This window comes from Balaenoptera physalus (genome assembly GCF_965194825.1).
Source record: "Balaenoptera physalus genome assembly, chromosome: 8".
Taxonomy (NCBI): domain Eukaryota; kingdom Metazoa; phylum Chordata; class Mammalia; order Artiodactyla; family Balaenopteridae; genus Balaenoptera; species Balaenoptera physalus.
Window position 1 is genome coordinate 48,275,605 of NC_138887.1, and position 14,432 is coordinate 48,290,036.

At 36.3% G+C, this 14,432-nt stretch overlaps 1 protein-coding gene across 5 annotated transcripts in view; it reads left to right on the forward strand.

The window, feature by feature from the left end:
• HYCC1 (hyccin PI4KA lipid kinase complex subunit 1) overlaps positions 1–14,432 on the forward strand; it is a 91,705-nt gene that overhangs the window by 54,748 nt on the left and 22,525 nt on the right. For 4 of the 5 annotated variants that reach the window (XM_082472737.1, XM_082472734.1, XM_082472735.1 and 1 more), the window contains 5 exons: positions 1,753–1,932; positions 2,783–2,863; positions 3,363–3,478; positions 3,852–3,947; positions 12,362–12,478. In XM_082472737.1, the coding sequence (XP_082328863.1) occupies positions 1,753–1,932; positions 2,783–2,863; positions 3,363–3,478; positions 3,852–3,947; positions 12,362–12,478 (590 nt within the window). The remainder of the gene's footprint in view (positions 1–1,752; positions 1,933–2,782; positions 2,864–3,362; positions 3,479–3,851; positions 3,948–12,361; positions 12,479–14,432) is intronic. The other variant, XM_082472736.1, reaches the window with a different exon arrangement.

Consider the following 14,432-nt stretch of genomic DNA (forward strand, 5'->3'; position numbering starts at 1 on the left):
GTTGATAGCTTCTTTGTCTCAATATCCTCATGTAGAAAGTATACATGAGGGTAATGACATTGTACCATATAATATTGTGGGAATTAAATGGGTTCATATATGTGAACGTACTTTGCAAGCTGTAAAATCCTGCACAGATACTGGTATTTACCTCTAATGGTTTGATATGCATAATTTCATCTAATCTCATTGCAATATGTAACTTCTACATCCCTTTTGAATCTGTCTTCATTTGGTTCTGCTTTCATAAACCAAAACTCCATTTAATTTTAGACTTTAAACCAGTTTAAAAGGCCTTTTGGAGTGTTTTGATTAAAATTGATTATGTGTTCATGCAGCCTATTGAATAAATTTTCAGCATAAAGTTTCACAAGTTTGCAAATATTTTTTAGACTATATTAATTGATTTAATCAAAGCTGTCCCTGGTATTTAGAGATGAGCGATATTACACCACAATACAAGATTATTGACCCTGGTCCACAAAGAAATTTTTAAAACTCCACCCTGAAAGCTAAACATTCCCCTACCAGTCTTTCTTCCACCATCTCCCTCTCCATTCTTCCAAATTCCTACCCTAAAAACTTTTCTTGCTATCTGTGAATGGGGCTACTTTGCCTCTGACCCTCCAGTTTTCTGTTGCCTTTGCCATGCCACAGTGGACACCTGTTGCACTCTGATGACCATTCTGAGAGTGGAAAAATGTTCCTTAACTGTCAGAAGATAGTTTTTCAATAGGAAAGACCAGTTTGATTTAGTCAATATTTATTAAGGTATAACTTTTTCTGTAATACTGACTTTAATTATACCCGGTTTGCTTTACATATTGAACTTTTTTGAAATCAAAACATCCACTTTAGTTCCTGTTCATTCCAATTATTGGTAGTAGAAAATCTGTTTCGTAAATTGACGTCAATCTATTGCCTAAGTTAGTGAAGTGAATGAACTCCTGTTCGCTGAAAATATAATAGTAGCCTGCTTGTTTGAAAAGTAGCCCTGACATATTCGTTAATGACTTGTGTGTGATGATTATATATGCTTTAAGATAATACTTACCTATAAGAGTCTCTTATCTTGACTTTCTGATTTTTTAAAAAAGGTCTGTTATAAAGATACAGTCAGCTCTGTTAACTGGGTAACTGGGGGAGTGTGGTGGGGGGAAAAAAAGGCTATCAGTAAGTCCAAATCACGTTTAAAATAAAATGATAGCAACGTTTAGATCATCCAGGGGCAATTAACCATGGTTATGGTAAGAAACTAGACCTAGGGGCTTTATATTATTCAGCTTTTCCCTCCACATACTGGTCATTGCTGTCCGATGCTGCCTAGTTATAACTCAGGAAGGCAATGAGACAGTAACTCCCTAGGACTCTCCTTTCAATTTCTCCAACCCTGTAGCCAATGATTTATATTGATATGTTTTATCTGGAAGCAAGGATATTCAGGAAGAAACTTCTCACAACCTATCTATTTTAGGAATTTTAAAAGATATGGTTTTAATAACAATACTACCTTCGAGCTACAGAATGTTTTAGAGTTTATAAAGTGCTTCAGTATCCACTTAGTTTGCAGTTTGGCCTTCCACTGGAGTTTATTACTAAATAGCTTAGCTGTGAATAGTTTTGTGCTTCCAAAAAATGGAAACATTTGTATATTTCAGTAATTACCAATCAGGGAAAACCTTTTATATTTCATATATCAGTGTCATTCAAATACAGTCCAGTCCTTGAATGAATATTTTGTCTTTCTTCTAGTTGCTAGAACCTGTCTGTCACCAGCTCTTTGAATTCTATCGCAGTGGAGAGGAACAGTTGCTTCGATTTACACTGCAGTTTCTTCCAGAACTGATTTGGTGCTACCTTGCTGTCTCAGCCAGCAGAAATGTGCATAGCAGTGGATGCATTGAAGCTCTTCTCCTAGGGGTTTACAATTTGGTTTGTATTTAATGTAGTTAACAAAATGTTTTCGGACAAAAGCCAAGCATATAACCCTTTCAACAAAAATGAACACATAATGGCAACAATTTTTCATTTTAGTAAAGCTAATATTTGTTTTTAATACATCAAATGACTCATAGCTCAGTCTCCCAAAAATAACTTTATGGAGGTTGAAGGCTATATGGGCATACATACAATTATGTAAATATACATTTTTTGATTGATTGGAGACTAAAAATCAGTCCATTTAAATAATTTTATGGAGGTATCTGAAAATATCAGTGTTGAGTTTTAAATTTTTTAAACTTAAAATCCACTGTCTATAAATTGTCTGTTGTGACCTTCACAGAAAGTTTGGGAGAAAAGATCTAGTCTAATATCTACCACTAATAATTCTGTAAAATCTGGACTGTCTCCAGACTTCACACCATTGATTTAAAATATATAGTTTGCATTAGTAATAGTGTTTGTATATTAAATAGTACAATATTCTAGATACATACGTAAGGTTTTTAAAGTGGAAAAAAAATTAAGGGTCATTTCATATTGTATTTCATAACTATGTTAATTGGTTTAGAAAGTAGAACTTTTTACATGAGAAAAAATCAATGATTATTACCACACTACATCTGTATTTCATCCTTAAAACTGTGTTACTTATATTTTAAGGAGAAGGTTAACTCTTAGTATTTGTGAATAATCGATTATCATAGTTTAAGATTTTAGATGAATTTAAAATTCCTTTCTTCTCATGTCTTTTTTTTTTTTAGACTAACAGTTTAAATTCAGCTTTTAAATTTATGTGTAAAAAATAAATATTGTAAGATATTTTCTTTCACTTTTGTAGGAAATAGTTGACAAACAGGGACATAGCAAAGTATTGAGTTTTACGATTCCATCTTTATCCAAACCATCTGTATATCATGAGGTAAGTGACATTTTTATCAAAGTAAGTTTATTGGTCCTAAGATTTGAAGTTGCTATAAATTAGGGTCTGGTTATTGAGACAAAAAATTTGATCAGTTTATTAGTGCCCTAAAAAGTATAAAACACCACACAAAGTATTGGCTATTCCCAAAGTAAAAATGGGCAATCAAAAACATAAAACTAAAACCTGATTGTAAAAGATCTATTAAAAGTATTCATTTTGAAATATTTTCCCCTTCTCCTGACAGATAAGATTAGATTTTTTATGTGTGGCAATTATGTTTTTCTGGGGTAGAATTTTTAAAATTAAACTATTTTGTATTTCTATTTGTGGTTTGTTTTTAATTATTTGTTAATCTTTGAGCAGAATACTCAGTAGGCAATCTGAATATTTCTAAGATGTATGATGTTCATGGCAGTCATTCTTACTGGTGTATATATTCTAAATACCACATCTTCAACAGAACGGTTTTTTCTTTATTCACATGTCTTTTCTTTAGCCTTCCAGCATTGGGTCCATGGCTCTGACCGAGAGCGCCCTGTCCCAGCATGGCTTGTCAAAAGTTGTGTACAGCGGACCTCACCCCCAAAGGGAGATGCTGACAGCACAGAATAGGTATACTGTGGAGACATAACCTGCTATTGTACCGTGCTGATTTTTTAAGAAATTATTTCAGTAGATTTATAAATAATGTTTAATGAGTTGTATGTAACAATTTTTAAAATGTTGAGTCATTTTATACAAGAGAAAAACACATCTTCCTGATTTGTCACTTACACTTTGCTTCAGATGTCATCTGGAACATTGAATTTTTAAGATAATTTTCACATGACTGTTACTTTTTCCTTTCAGTTTTGTATTCTTATTGGTGTGATTATATTGTACAGGTCTGTTCTGTAACATAATATCCCTCCCCAATGCTTGCTTAATTACAGTTGACTTCTTAGAATTCTCAAGATTTGTAAATACTCTTTTGGTTTATCTTTAGGTTTGAAGTGTTGACATTCCTTTTGTTGTGTTACAATGCTGCCCTAACTTATATGCCCAGTGTTTCTCTTCAATCACTGTGTCAAATTTGTTCAAGGTAAATTAAAATTCAAATGTTTTTAGTATTGAAATATATGAATCTAGGATTGCTAGTTTGTTACATATCTAAGTTATTTTTGTTTTGTTTAATCATTTGCTTGAAACACTAAATAGGTTAATATAAAGCTCCACCTAGGTGACATATAGAAAGCTCCCTAAAACACAATGAAGGCACAAAAAACACAGTGAAGCGGGTAAAGCTGAATAACATTTCAATAGAATAGTTAATTAGAAAAGGATCATACTATATAATTAAAAGAATGGAACTATTATGACCTTACAGTTTTTGGCATGTGGTTGGTTTCTGTTTTGTTTGCTTTTTTATCTGTCTGTTTATCTAACTATCTATCTATCTATCTAGGTAGTTATTTTTATTGTGCTCTAATTTGGTACCAAGAAGTAAGTAAGAGATACTGGTTTTCAAACGTTTCGTGTTAAAAAAAATTTAGCCAAGAGCTTGGTTAAGTAAATTATGGTAATCCTTGGGTATACTATGCAAATATTTAAGAATTCTGATTTAGAAGAGTACTTAATGATGTAGTATATATGGTGTGATTCCAGCGTTGACTGAATATGACCAGAATATTAACAATAGTTATGTGTACTTGGTGGAATTATAGTTTATTTTAATTTTTTTCCTGTGTGATTTTCTGTCATTCTCTACATTTTCTATGTAGAAGATGTTACCTTTTTTTTTTTTCTGGCCACACTGCATGGCTTGCAGGATCTTAGTTCCCCAACCAGGGACTGAACCCGCACCCTCAGCAGTGAAAGCGAGGAGTTCTAACCACTGGACCACCAGGGAAGTCCCTGTTACCTTTTTTTAAAAAAACAAAAACAAAAAAAAACAAGGCAGAGAAAAGGCCTTTGGTAATTCAAGTAAATAAGGGAAAATATAGAACTAAGGAACTTATAAAATAATTTAGATTTGGGAGACTTATTTAGAAAATGTAGCTTTGGAAAGTTAGTAAGAGGGAGGGTGCATAGAGCAATACTTAGAAATCAAGTCAAAACAAAACAAACAAAAAACCTAAATTGATTCTATTGAATAAGATAGAAAACCACGCAGGACCAGAGGGAGAGGGAGGTAACGAGGCAAGGGGCTTATTCGAGAAGATAGAGAAGTGGAGAGTCATTCAGATATTTCCTGAATTGGAGCGTAAGTACATTTGCTGCACCTTAGAAGATGGTACCAGTGTGCCATCTCTCTCACTTACTCTTTCTAATATGTTTCTTGTTTTAAATATTTTAAAGGCAGAGGTGCCCAGAGTTTTTGAATTTCACAGATCTGTAAAATTTCAAAGAAGCTGAAGTGGGTATTTACATGGCGTTGCCGACTTTGTCTTTTGTCAAGTCATTGTATTATAAATATCTACCGTCAACATTATTTAATGAAAGGGGAGACTATTTTAACACCCAAAAGGGGTACAATGGAAGGGAAGGACAACAGTTTATAAGTCAAAAGTGAGATGTTTAGCATTCCTTGTTTCTCATTTCAGTATGGTCCAGTGAACATGTTGTTATGCACTAAAGTGAGTGTAAGAACCAACACTTCAGAAACATTGGCTTAAGGAGTAGTTCGATGCAGGAACTTTTCACCTGTAGAACTTAAAACACACTACTTTAAAGCAGTATTTTAGATGGACCCAGGAATATTCTAATATGCTTGAAGCTCTAACATTCTAATACATACAGATGTTCTAATACAACCTCCTAAATAAGCACCACTGTTGATGTTTTCCTGAAATGAGTGATGGCAAAGTTAGGAAAGAACATGTGTCGCTGGTTTCTGTCCTGTGTAACTCCAGTGCACTATCTTCAATATAATTACTTTTATGTTCTGGGTAGAAAATTGCTAACATATCAATTTTACCTAACCAGGGAATTGGATAATCCTTTAAGAACGCAAGTAAGAGCTGGTTTTGAAAACAAATAGAAACACCGATTACTTAAAAACTAGCTGTAGGATTTTGGCCGAGGAAGATTTTAGTAGAAACATATTACATTAATTCTATGCCACAAGAAAAACTCATGTATACCCACTAGCTATAAGAAAATGAGGGAGGAAAGAGATCTCTGTAATTCAAAAAACTTAAACTATTTAATAATGCTAACTCTTAAGCCACAAAACATGATGTAATAGGAACTCCATCAAATTTATCGTTCCCATCTTTTTTAGTTTGCTTTTTTTTTTGTTTTAGATTCCCTATTACTGTATTCTCAATGGTTTAAAATCTAGTTATTTATTTCTCTTAACTCTGGATTCCCTTAATCATTTATCAAATATTCTAATTAAGGTGTACACTTTAAAGATGTATAGCAAAGAACTAGAAAGCACGAGTATCTAATCAAGCAAAGCCTAGTCCAGAGCTATGGAAGGAAAATTAGTTATAGAACTATGGTGATAAGTAAGTTATAAATGATTATGATAAAGTACAAGAGATGCCTGATGATCTTAGTCCTGGTGCAGGTTTTCCTGAAGAATAAAATAAAGTGATCACACAGTGTTATGGCTAATCAAGTTGTTTTGGCCATGTGGCAGTTGTTTCAGATTGCTGATTAGTTTGGTTGTTGATGATAATTATGCCAAAATGATTGACTGGGTTATCTAGGAGGAAGGACACATAAATACAAGCAGAAAAATTTCGTGGAATACCTGAGCTAGGTTCAGTGACAAATGTGTTCTGTTCTTTTTTTAACCTTCTGATTGTAATGAATCGTGGAATTAAAACAATCCTGGACACTTCCCACCCTCCACGCATACATACAAATCTATTCTACTGGGCAAAAATCTGTTCGGTTAACTATAAGCTTTGCTTCAGTTAACTGTAAGCAGACTGATGGCCAGCTTGATAGCCGGCCAGCTTGATAGCCTGTGTTTTCCTCCTACATCTGTGCATGGACCACTTGAAGAGAGATCTGAAAGGAGGCAAGAGCTAGACTGAGTTTTAGTTAACAAGTTTTTATTTTCTGCTAGTACTAAATATTACGTATGGCCCTTCTAAAAGCAACATACCCACCAATACTACAAATAAGTTTTATTAGTATATTCCTAAGTCCTCTAAATTTGGGAAAATATTTTTTTCTTTTTTTTACTGTTGAGCATCTCTTTTAATACAATTGTGTTTAAGAAATGGCTTATCTTGCCTTTTGATGTAGAATATAAATATTAAAGATGAAACTGTACTAAGCTGTAAATTAAATTTTCCCCCGTTGTCTAAGGGACTGTCCTGATTTTGTTCACTTGGTGAGTCACCTCGCTGACTGACTTGAATATGTACTGCTAGGGATTCTTGATCAGCGTATTTGTTCCTGTGAATCTGTAATGAAACCCTGACCCACTCCTGATTCCTAAATCAGCCTTCCTGACCACTGAACAGATTTCTTCTTGTTTTCTGTCTATTAGGGACAGCTTTGTGCAAATAAACCATCTTGTGGATTAATTTTCCTGACTGATAAAATGATAGAGAGAGAGAGAGAGAACAAGCTCTTAGCACAGTGTATGCCACTTTGTTATCATTTAATAAATGACAGCTAGTACCCCAATGATGAACACACATGTTCACTATAGATACACAGCCGCTCTTTCTTTTTTACCACCTGTTTGCAGTTGCCAGCCGTTCTAGAGCATATCTTATACTAGGAAATTCCTTGTTGAAAGAACCTACAGTTGACTTTTCATTGCTTATTATTTACTTTGTACACCTTTCCACCATTGTAAATCTTCTCCATCCTTCCTTTACAACCCATCTGAAATAATCTCTTCTCCAGCAACTCGAGCACTATATTTGTATATGGTATTCTCTTGAGGAAAGTGATAGAAGATGCAGCCTTTATTAGGCTCCTAATTTCAAAGAGCGGAAGCATGAGAACAGAAAAGTGCTCATTACTGTATAGGAATTTCTTCCATTTTCTCTTTTCTCCCTTATTCCTCCACTTTTTCTGCTCTCCTGGCCTTCTCACCTCCCCTCTCCTCAGTATTCAAAAAGCAGAGCAGAAAAGGAAGAGGTTTTGAAATTGGTTAGTTTTATTTCATAGTCTATGTATTTTATCCAGATGGATAGGAAATAGAACTGGACCAAATTTTAGATATTTCTCAAGTTAAAAGATAGAAAAATCATTGTTTCCCTTTTTTTCTAGCTAGTTTCTACTCACTGGTCTGATGATCTAATGATAGTAGTTAATCTATTTTCTTTTCTACTTTAAGTTCTAAATAAATACTCTCTTCAGTCAGCCCCACTGGAATTGGGCTTTCTAATCATTTTGTGGTTTGTAATTCAGTATATTGAGAACAATCTCACAGGTTTTCTCTCAGTCTAAGAAAGAGTATCTCTCAACAGAGAATGAGAATCATGGCAGTAGTTTCCCTCACTTACAAATTGATGCTTAGAACTTCTTCCAGAAATGTACTGACAAATATGCCGTCTAAAGGAATTTTATTTTATCATGGTTTGTGAATTTGAGAGATATCTATACGTGACCTCAGAGTAAGTTTAATACAGCAGAGGAGGTTAGGCCACTCAGCTGCTCTTTCGTAAGTTCGAGTCCTTATGTTTTGGATTTGTAAAGGGAAGTCACGCAACTTCAGGATACCCTCTGATGAACAGAGGAGTCAGGCATTCATGTGACATGTAGCTTTGTTGATTGTTTTTGCTTTGTTCTGCATTTTATGTAAATTCAGTGAAGGATCTATGCGAAAAGAATATCTTTGAAGAGAGCATTCAGAGTACTGATGAGTAAATCAGAATTCTTAATTATTAAAAGCAAGGACTGGAGAGGGCTTCCCTGGTGGCACAGTGGTTAAGAATCTGCCTGCCAATGCAGGGGACACAGGTTCGATCCCTGGACCGGGAAGATCCCACATGCCACGGAGCAACTAAGCCTGTGTGCCACAACTACTGAGCCTGTGCTCTAGAGCCCGCGAGCCATAACTACTGAGCCCATGTGCCGCAACTACTGAAGCCCGTGCGCCTAGAACCCGTGCTCCACAACAAGAGAAGCCACCGCAATGAGAAGCCCGTGCACCGCAACAAAGAGTAGCCCCCGCTCACCGCAACTAGAGAAAGCCGCGCACAGCAACAAAGAACCAAAGCAGCCAAAAATTAATTAATTAAAAAGAACAAAAAGGACTGGAGAAAAGAGGGTAAAGAGTTGCCATTATGAGTTATGCTGCAGCTGGCTAGCACTAGATTATCTTGGGTCTCAGCTCAATGTTACCTCCTTGGCGGGATCTTCCATTATCATCTTTTCTATAGTAGCACCTTCTCACCCCAGTTTATTTCCTTTTAGCACTTATAACACTGTTATTACCTTGTTTGTTCACTTGGTATAGCCTGTCAACTGCTGGAATATCATGAGGTCAGGAACTTGGGTGTTTTTTTCAGTTCTGTCTCCTTAGAGTTCAAGAGAAATGCCTGGCATACAGTAAAAACTTAATAACTATTCGTTCAATGAATGAATGATAGATGATCTCTTCCACTTCAGATTTGTGATCCATTAAGTACAATTATGATTAAAGGAAATAATTAAGTTTTTATTTTTTAAAAATCTTTCATTGATAAATGCAAAATTCCTGAAGTCACTTGCTACAGTTTGGGTAAAGTTTTAGTAGTTATTAAAAACTAACTGCTAAAAAACAAACAAACAAAACCCCCCTAACTGCTATGATCTGAATGTTCGTGTTCCCTCCATCCCCAGATTCTTACGTTGAAATCTTAATGCCCAATGTGATGGTATTAGGAGGTGGGGCCTTTGAGAATGGGATTAGTGTTCTTAGCCAAGAGACACCACAGATCTCCCTCTCCCCTTCTGCCATGTGAAGATATAACAAGAACTCTCCAACCTTGAAGAGGGCCCTCGCCCGACCATGCTGATACCCTGATCTTGTGATTCCAGCGTCTAGAACTATGAGAAATAAATTTCTGTTGTTTATAAACTACTCAGTCTGTTGTATTTTGTTATAACAGCCCAGACGGACTAAGACACTAACCCTTTGCACTTCTGAATAAAGAAGTAAATACAGCCTCTAACAGATAACTCCTTATTTCCTTATAGGTAGCTAGTAGAGAAAACAAGAGAACCTGGAATCCTGTTTCTTTTGTGAATTGAGAGAACTATCTCTCTAGTTCTCACCTAAAGTAAATTTAAAAGTTGATTGACCATCCTAGAGCTATGGCAATGTTGTTTTTTAAAAATTGTGTAAAAACAGCAATAACTTATTTTTCTGACCATATTCTCTTTCTTAAACCCTATACTTCTTTCCTGATTTCTAAACCTGTGTATCCAATTCAGTAAACATCTTCATCAAGATGTCCCATAGATACCTTGTAAGAGTTAGAACTCTTTCTGTTGCAACTGACTGATACCTACGTAAAACTACCTAATATCAAAGGGAAAGTTTTTGGCTGTTAGTACTTGGGAAGAGCAGGGATGGAACTGGCCTCAGGGTCAACTAGATGCAGAGGCTCAACTGTTATCAGGCTATTCTCTCCTCTCTCTCTCTTACCTCATTTTCATCTGTTGGCATTGTACTTTTTTTTTTTTACTGAAGATAGGCTTTTTCTATGTGGTAAGAGCAGTGACCACAGGCAGCTAAAAGCTTACCTTGTCTACTTTTAGTGAACGCAGGAAAAAGAACATCTCTCCCAGGTTCACTATAAAAACAATCCAGCAAAAGTTTCGATTGTGCCGTCCGAAGCTTATACAAACCCCTATAGGGCCAAGTTGCGTAGTAGTATTATTGGAAGAGTACTATATCAGGTTAAATATTGGTTTGGCTGTTTTAACAGAAATAACGGTAACTTAAATAAAGTGGCTATTTATTTTTCTTTCACATAAAAGTCCAAGCTGATAGATGGTCTGAGGGCAGATTGGCTCTGTTTCTAAAGTATTCAGGCTCCTTCTTTCTTGGGATTCTACCATTCCCTGTGGTGTTACTCTTGTCTGTATGGTGATGGACCACTACTATTACATCTGCCTTCTATCTTGAAAGCAGGGAGAAAGAGAGAGTGGAAGGCAAGCAGCTGCCTTTTAAGGGTACAGCCTAGAAGTCGTACGACTTCAGTTAACAGACCACTGTCCAGAACTAGTCACATGGTCACACTTAGATGCAAGGAAGCCTAGGAAACATGGTCTCTAGCAGGTGGCCATAGTTCTAGTTAGAATTGGTTGGGGAGTGTGGAGGGGAGTGTGCCTTTATATATGTTATTAAAAGGAAGAAGGGAAAAATAGATCTTAGAATAGCGATCTCTTGTCACAGGCAGTTTTATTGTCAGCCTCACCATAATCACATGGTTATACTTAATTTTATAGGGGGAGACTAGTTCCTAAAGGTAAGAGGGATAGAGGTACTATTAATGGAAGACATAGGGGGTGGGAGAGAGGACATGACAGACAAAACTGACACCTATATTGTATACCTAAAAATAAACATATCTGAAACTTACCACCTTCCAAAACAGTATGTGTTACTTGTCCTAATTGATTTAGTGGCACTACCAGCCAGCCAGCTATCCAAACCCCCCAGTAAATGTGGGGATAATTATACATTCCTCTTATTCTTTCCTTTTCACTCCCTGATGATAGTATGATACTTTTTTTTTTTTTTTGGCTGCATTGGGTCTTCATTGCTGCACGCGGGCTTTCTCTAGTTGCGGCTAGCGGGGGGCTACTCTTTGTTGTGGTGCGTGGGCTTCTCATTGCAGAGCACGGGCTCCAGGCGCGCGGGCTTCAGTAGTTGTGGCACGTGGGCTCAGTAGTTGTGGCTCACGTGCTCTAGAGCGCAGGCTCAGTAGTTGTGGCGCATGGGCTTAGTTGCTCCTTGGCACGTGGGATCTTCCTGGACCAGGGATCGAACCCATGTCCCCTGCACTGGCAGCCGGATTCTTAACCACTGCGCCACCAGGGAAGTTCCCTCTTATGATATTTTAACATTAAAATTTTCAGTCTATCTGAAATTTATTAAGATATACTATATGAAGTTTGAGTCTAATTTTAGAATACTTTTTTGGAGCCTGCAGTTTGTGTCAAGAACTTTATCGGGAATGGAGGATCATACCACTGATCTATTCATGATGAATAGTGCTGAGTTTCATGTTTTATGGTTTTATGATAACCAAAAATCATTAGTAATTTGGTCAATAATAATGACAGATCAAAATTAGTGAACCAACTCTGAGAATCTGGTTCACTTACTATATATTAACATACCCCCAGCTTTCTACATTTTTTCCCAGTCTAACTTACTCAGTAAAATGTTACAGACAAATGTTCTGTTTTGAAAGATTCTTTGTTTCATTGCTGTTTGGTTTGTTGTGAGAGCATACCTTGTACATTGTTGGCTTATAAATGTTAAAAAATAAATTACCTTAATTTTTGCTAGTTTTACAAATATATTTATTTTGGTCTTTCTAGAATCTGTGTTTGTGGATATCCTCGACAACATGTAAGAAAATACAAAGGTATAAGTAGCAGGGTACCGGTTTCTTCAGGATTCATGGTGCAAATGTTAACAGGAATTTATTTTGCCTTGTAAGTTTATTTCATATACAAAGTTAACCTTTGATCTCTTTGGAAAATTATAGTCTGTTATTTTATTGTTACTATATTATAATCTCAATAAACAATCAGCATATTTTTGTGAAAAAAATATGAATCAATACCTTGATAACAGTTTTATTATTTAAAACATATCTTTTAATATTCCAAAGAATTTTTAACCAACTAAAACACTTCATCATCTTTCTTTAATTCAGGGACAGAATGAAAATTAGTGACACCTAAATACACTTACAGTTTCTTTCTTCATTACTCCATTTTTTTTTTTTGCTATAATTTCCAAGTAGCATTTTTCCCTTAATGAATATCTTTTCCATTTCCAGAAATTTTAATTCTTGAGAAACATCTTAGCGCCTCTTTCATCAAAGTTTATTATGAATTTGCTATTCATTTCTAATGTTGATGCTCAGTCTTACTTGATACTTGAGATATTAGTATTTTTCTTTGCACCCTATCTTTTACTACTTTGTACTTCTCTTACTACAACGTATCTTACTATACTTTATATTATATTCACTTGATACCTTAATTTTCCCCAGTAGATTATAAGCTTCTTAACTGAAGGCAGAATTTATGATCTTTGGGCCAAATCTGGCATGCTCCCTGGTTTTTAAAAAGTTTTATTGAAAAGCAGTGTTATCTGTTTGTTTATGTATTGTCTGTGGCTGCTTTTGTGCTACAGTGACAGAGTTGACTAGTTGCAGTGGAGACTGTATGGCCCACGAGCCCAAAATATTTATTATCTGGCTCTTTAAGAAAAAGTTTCTTGACCCCTGTGTTAGACCATTAGTGTTGTCCCACAGCTCTTAGATGCTCTGATCTATTTTATTTTCTCTCCTTTTTGCTTTGTGTCTCTGATTAAGTTCTGTTGATCTATCGTCATGTTCATTGATTCTTTCCTTGACTATGCTGAGTCTACGAATGAGCCCACTGAGGGGGTTCTTCACCTCTGTTACTGTGTTTATTTTTAGCCTTTTCATTTGGCTTTTTCTTACAGTTCCTGTCTCTCTGCTAAACTACCCATCTGTTCATACATGTTGTCCCTCTTTTCCACAAGAGCATTTAATATATTAATCTCAGTTATTTTAATTTCCTGGAGAAGTACAACATCTGAGTCATCTCTGAATTTGGTTCGGTTGTTTTTTGTCTCTTGATAGTGGGTCGTTTTCTTCTTGCTTTTTGTGTGCTTTGTAATATTTGATTGATCATTATTTTGTTCATGGGTAGGACAGTAAAGATTGAGATAAATATTATTTATGCCTGGAAATGGATATGCCTCTTTTCTAGGATGCCAGTTAGAGTTAGTGTAGGCAGGAGTGAGCTGGGACTGGATTCGTTGTTGCTGTGATTACCTATACTGCACCACCTACTTCAAATTCCTTTTATGTTACCTGGTACTTATTGCTGGAGGGTTTTTCCTCAATACTCTTGCTCCATCCTCAGCTTTTAGCTTTCCCGGTGTGTCTATACCTCAGAGAGGGTCTCTCTCCGTGTTCTTGCCTCTCCTCCAGCAGTAGAGTGCTGCTGCATGTGTCTAGATGTGTACTAGCCTGGCTGGGGGTGGGACGGAGGAGAAGTGTTGTTTTCTGTTGTCCTGGTCTGGCCTCAGTTCTGAGCAGGCCCTATGTCCCTGCTTATCTGGGTGGGAGTTCCTCTGTGGTCCTGCCCCTCCTCCAGTGGTAGGAGACCTCTGGCCTTCCTTCTTCTCAGCATAGGATGATTTCCTGATCCTCCCCTACATGTAGAGGCTTTTTTTCTTTTTCTCTCCCTCACAGCGAGAGTAAGTTGGTCTTCACCTCTACCCTTGGGGTGAAAGGGTTTGCTGCTCTTTCCCCAAAGGCTTTAAACTTTTGTTCCACTGAAAGTGTCTGGCTGGATCTTGGTGCCTTTCCTGCTCTGGTGGCCACTCTCCTCCTTCAGGCCTGCA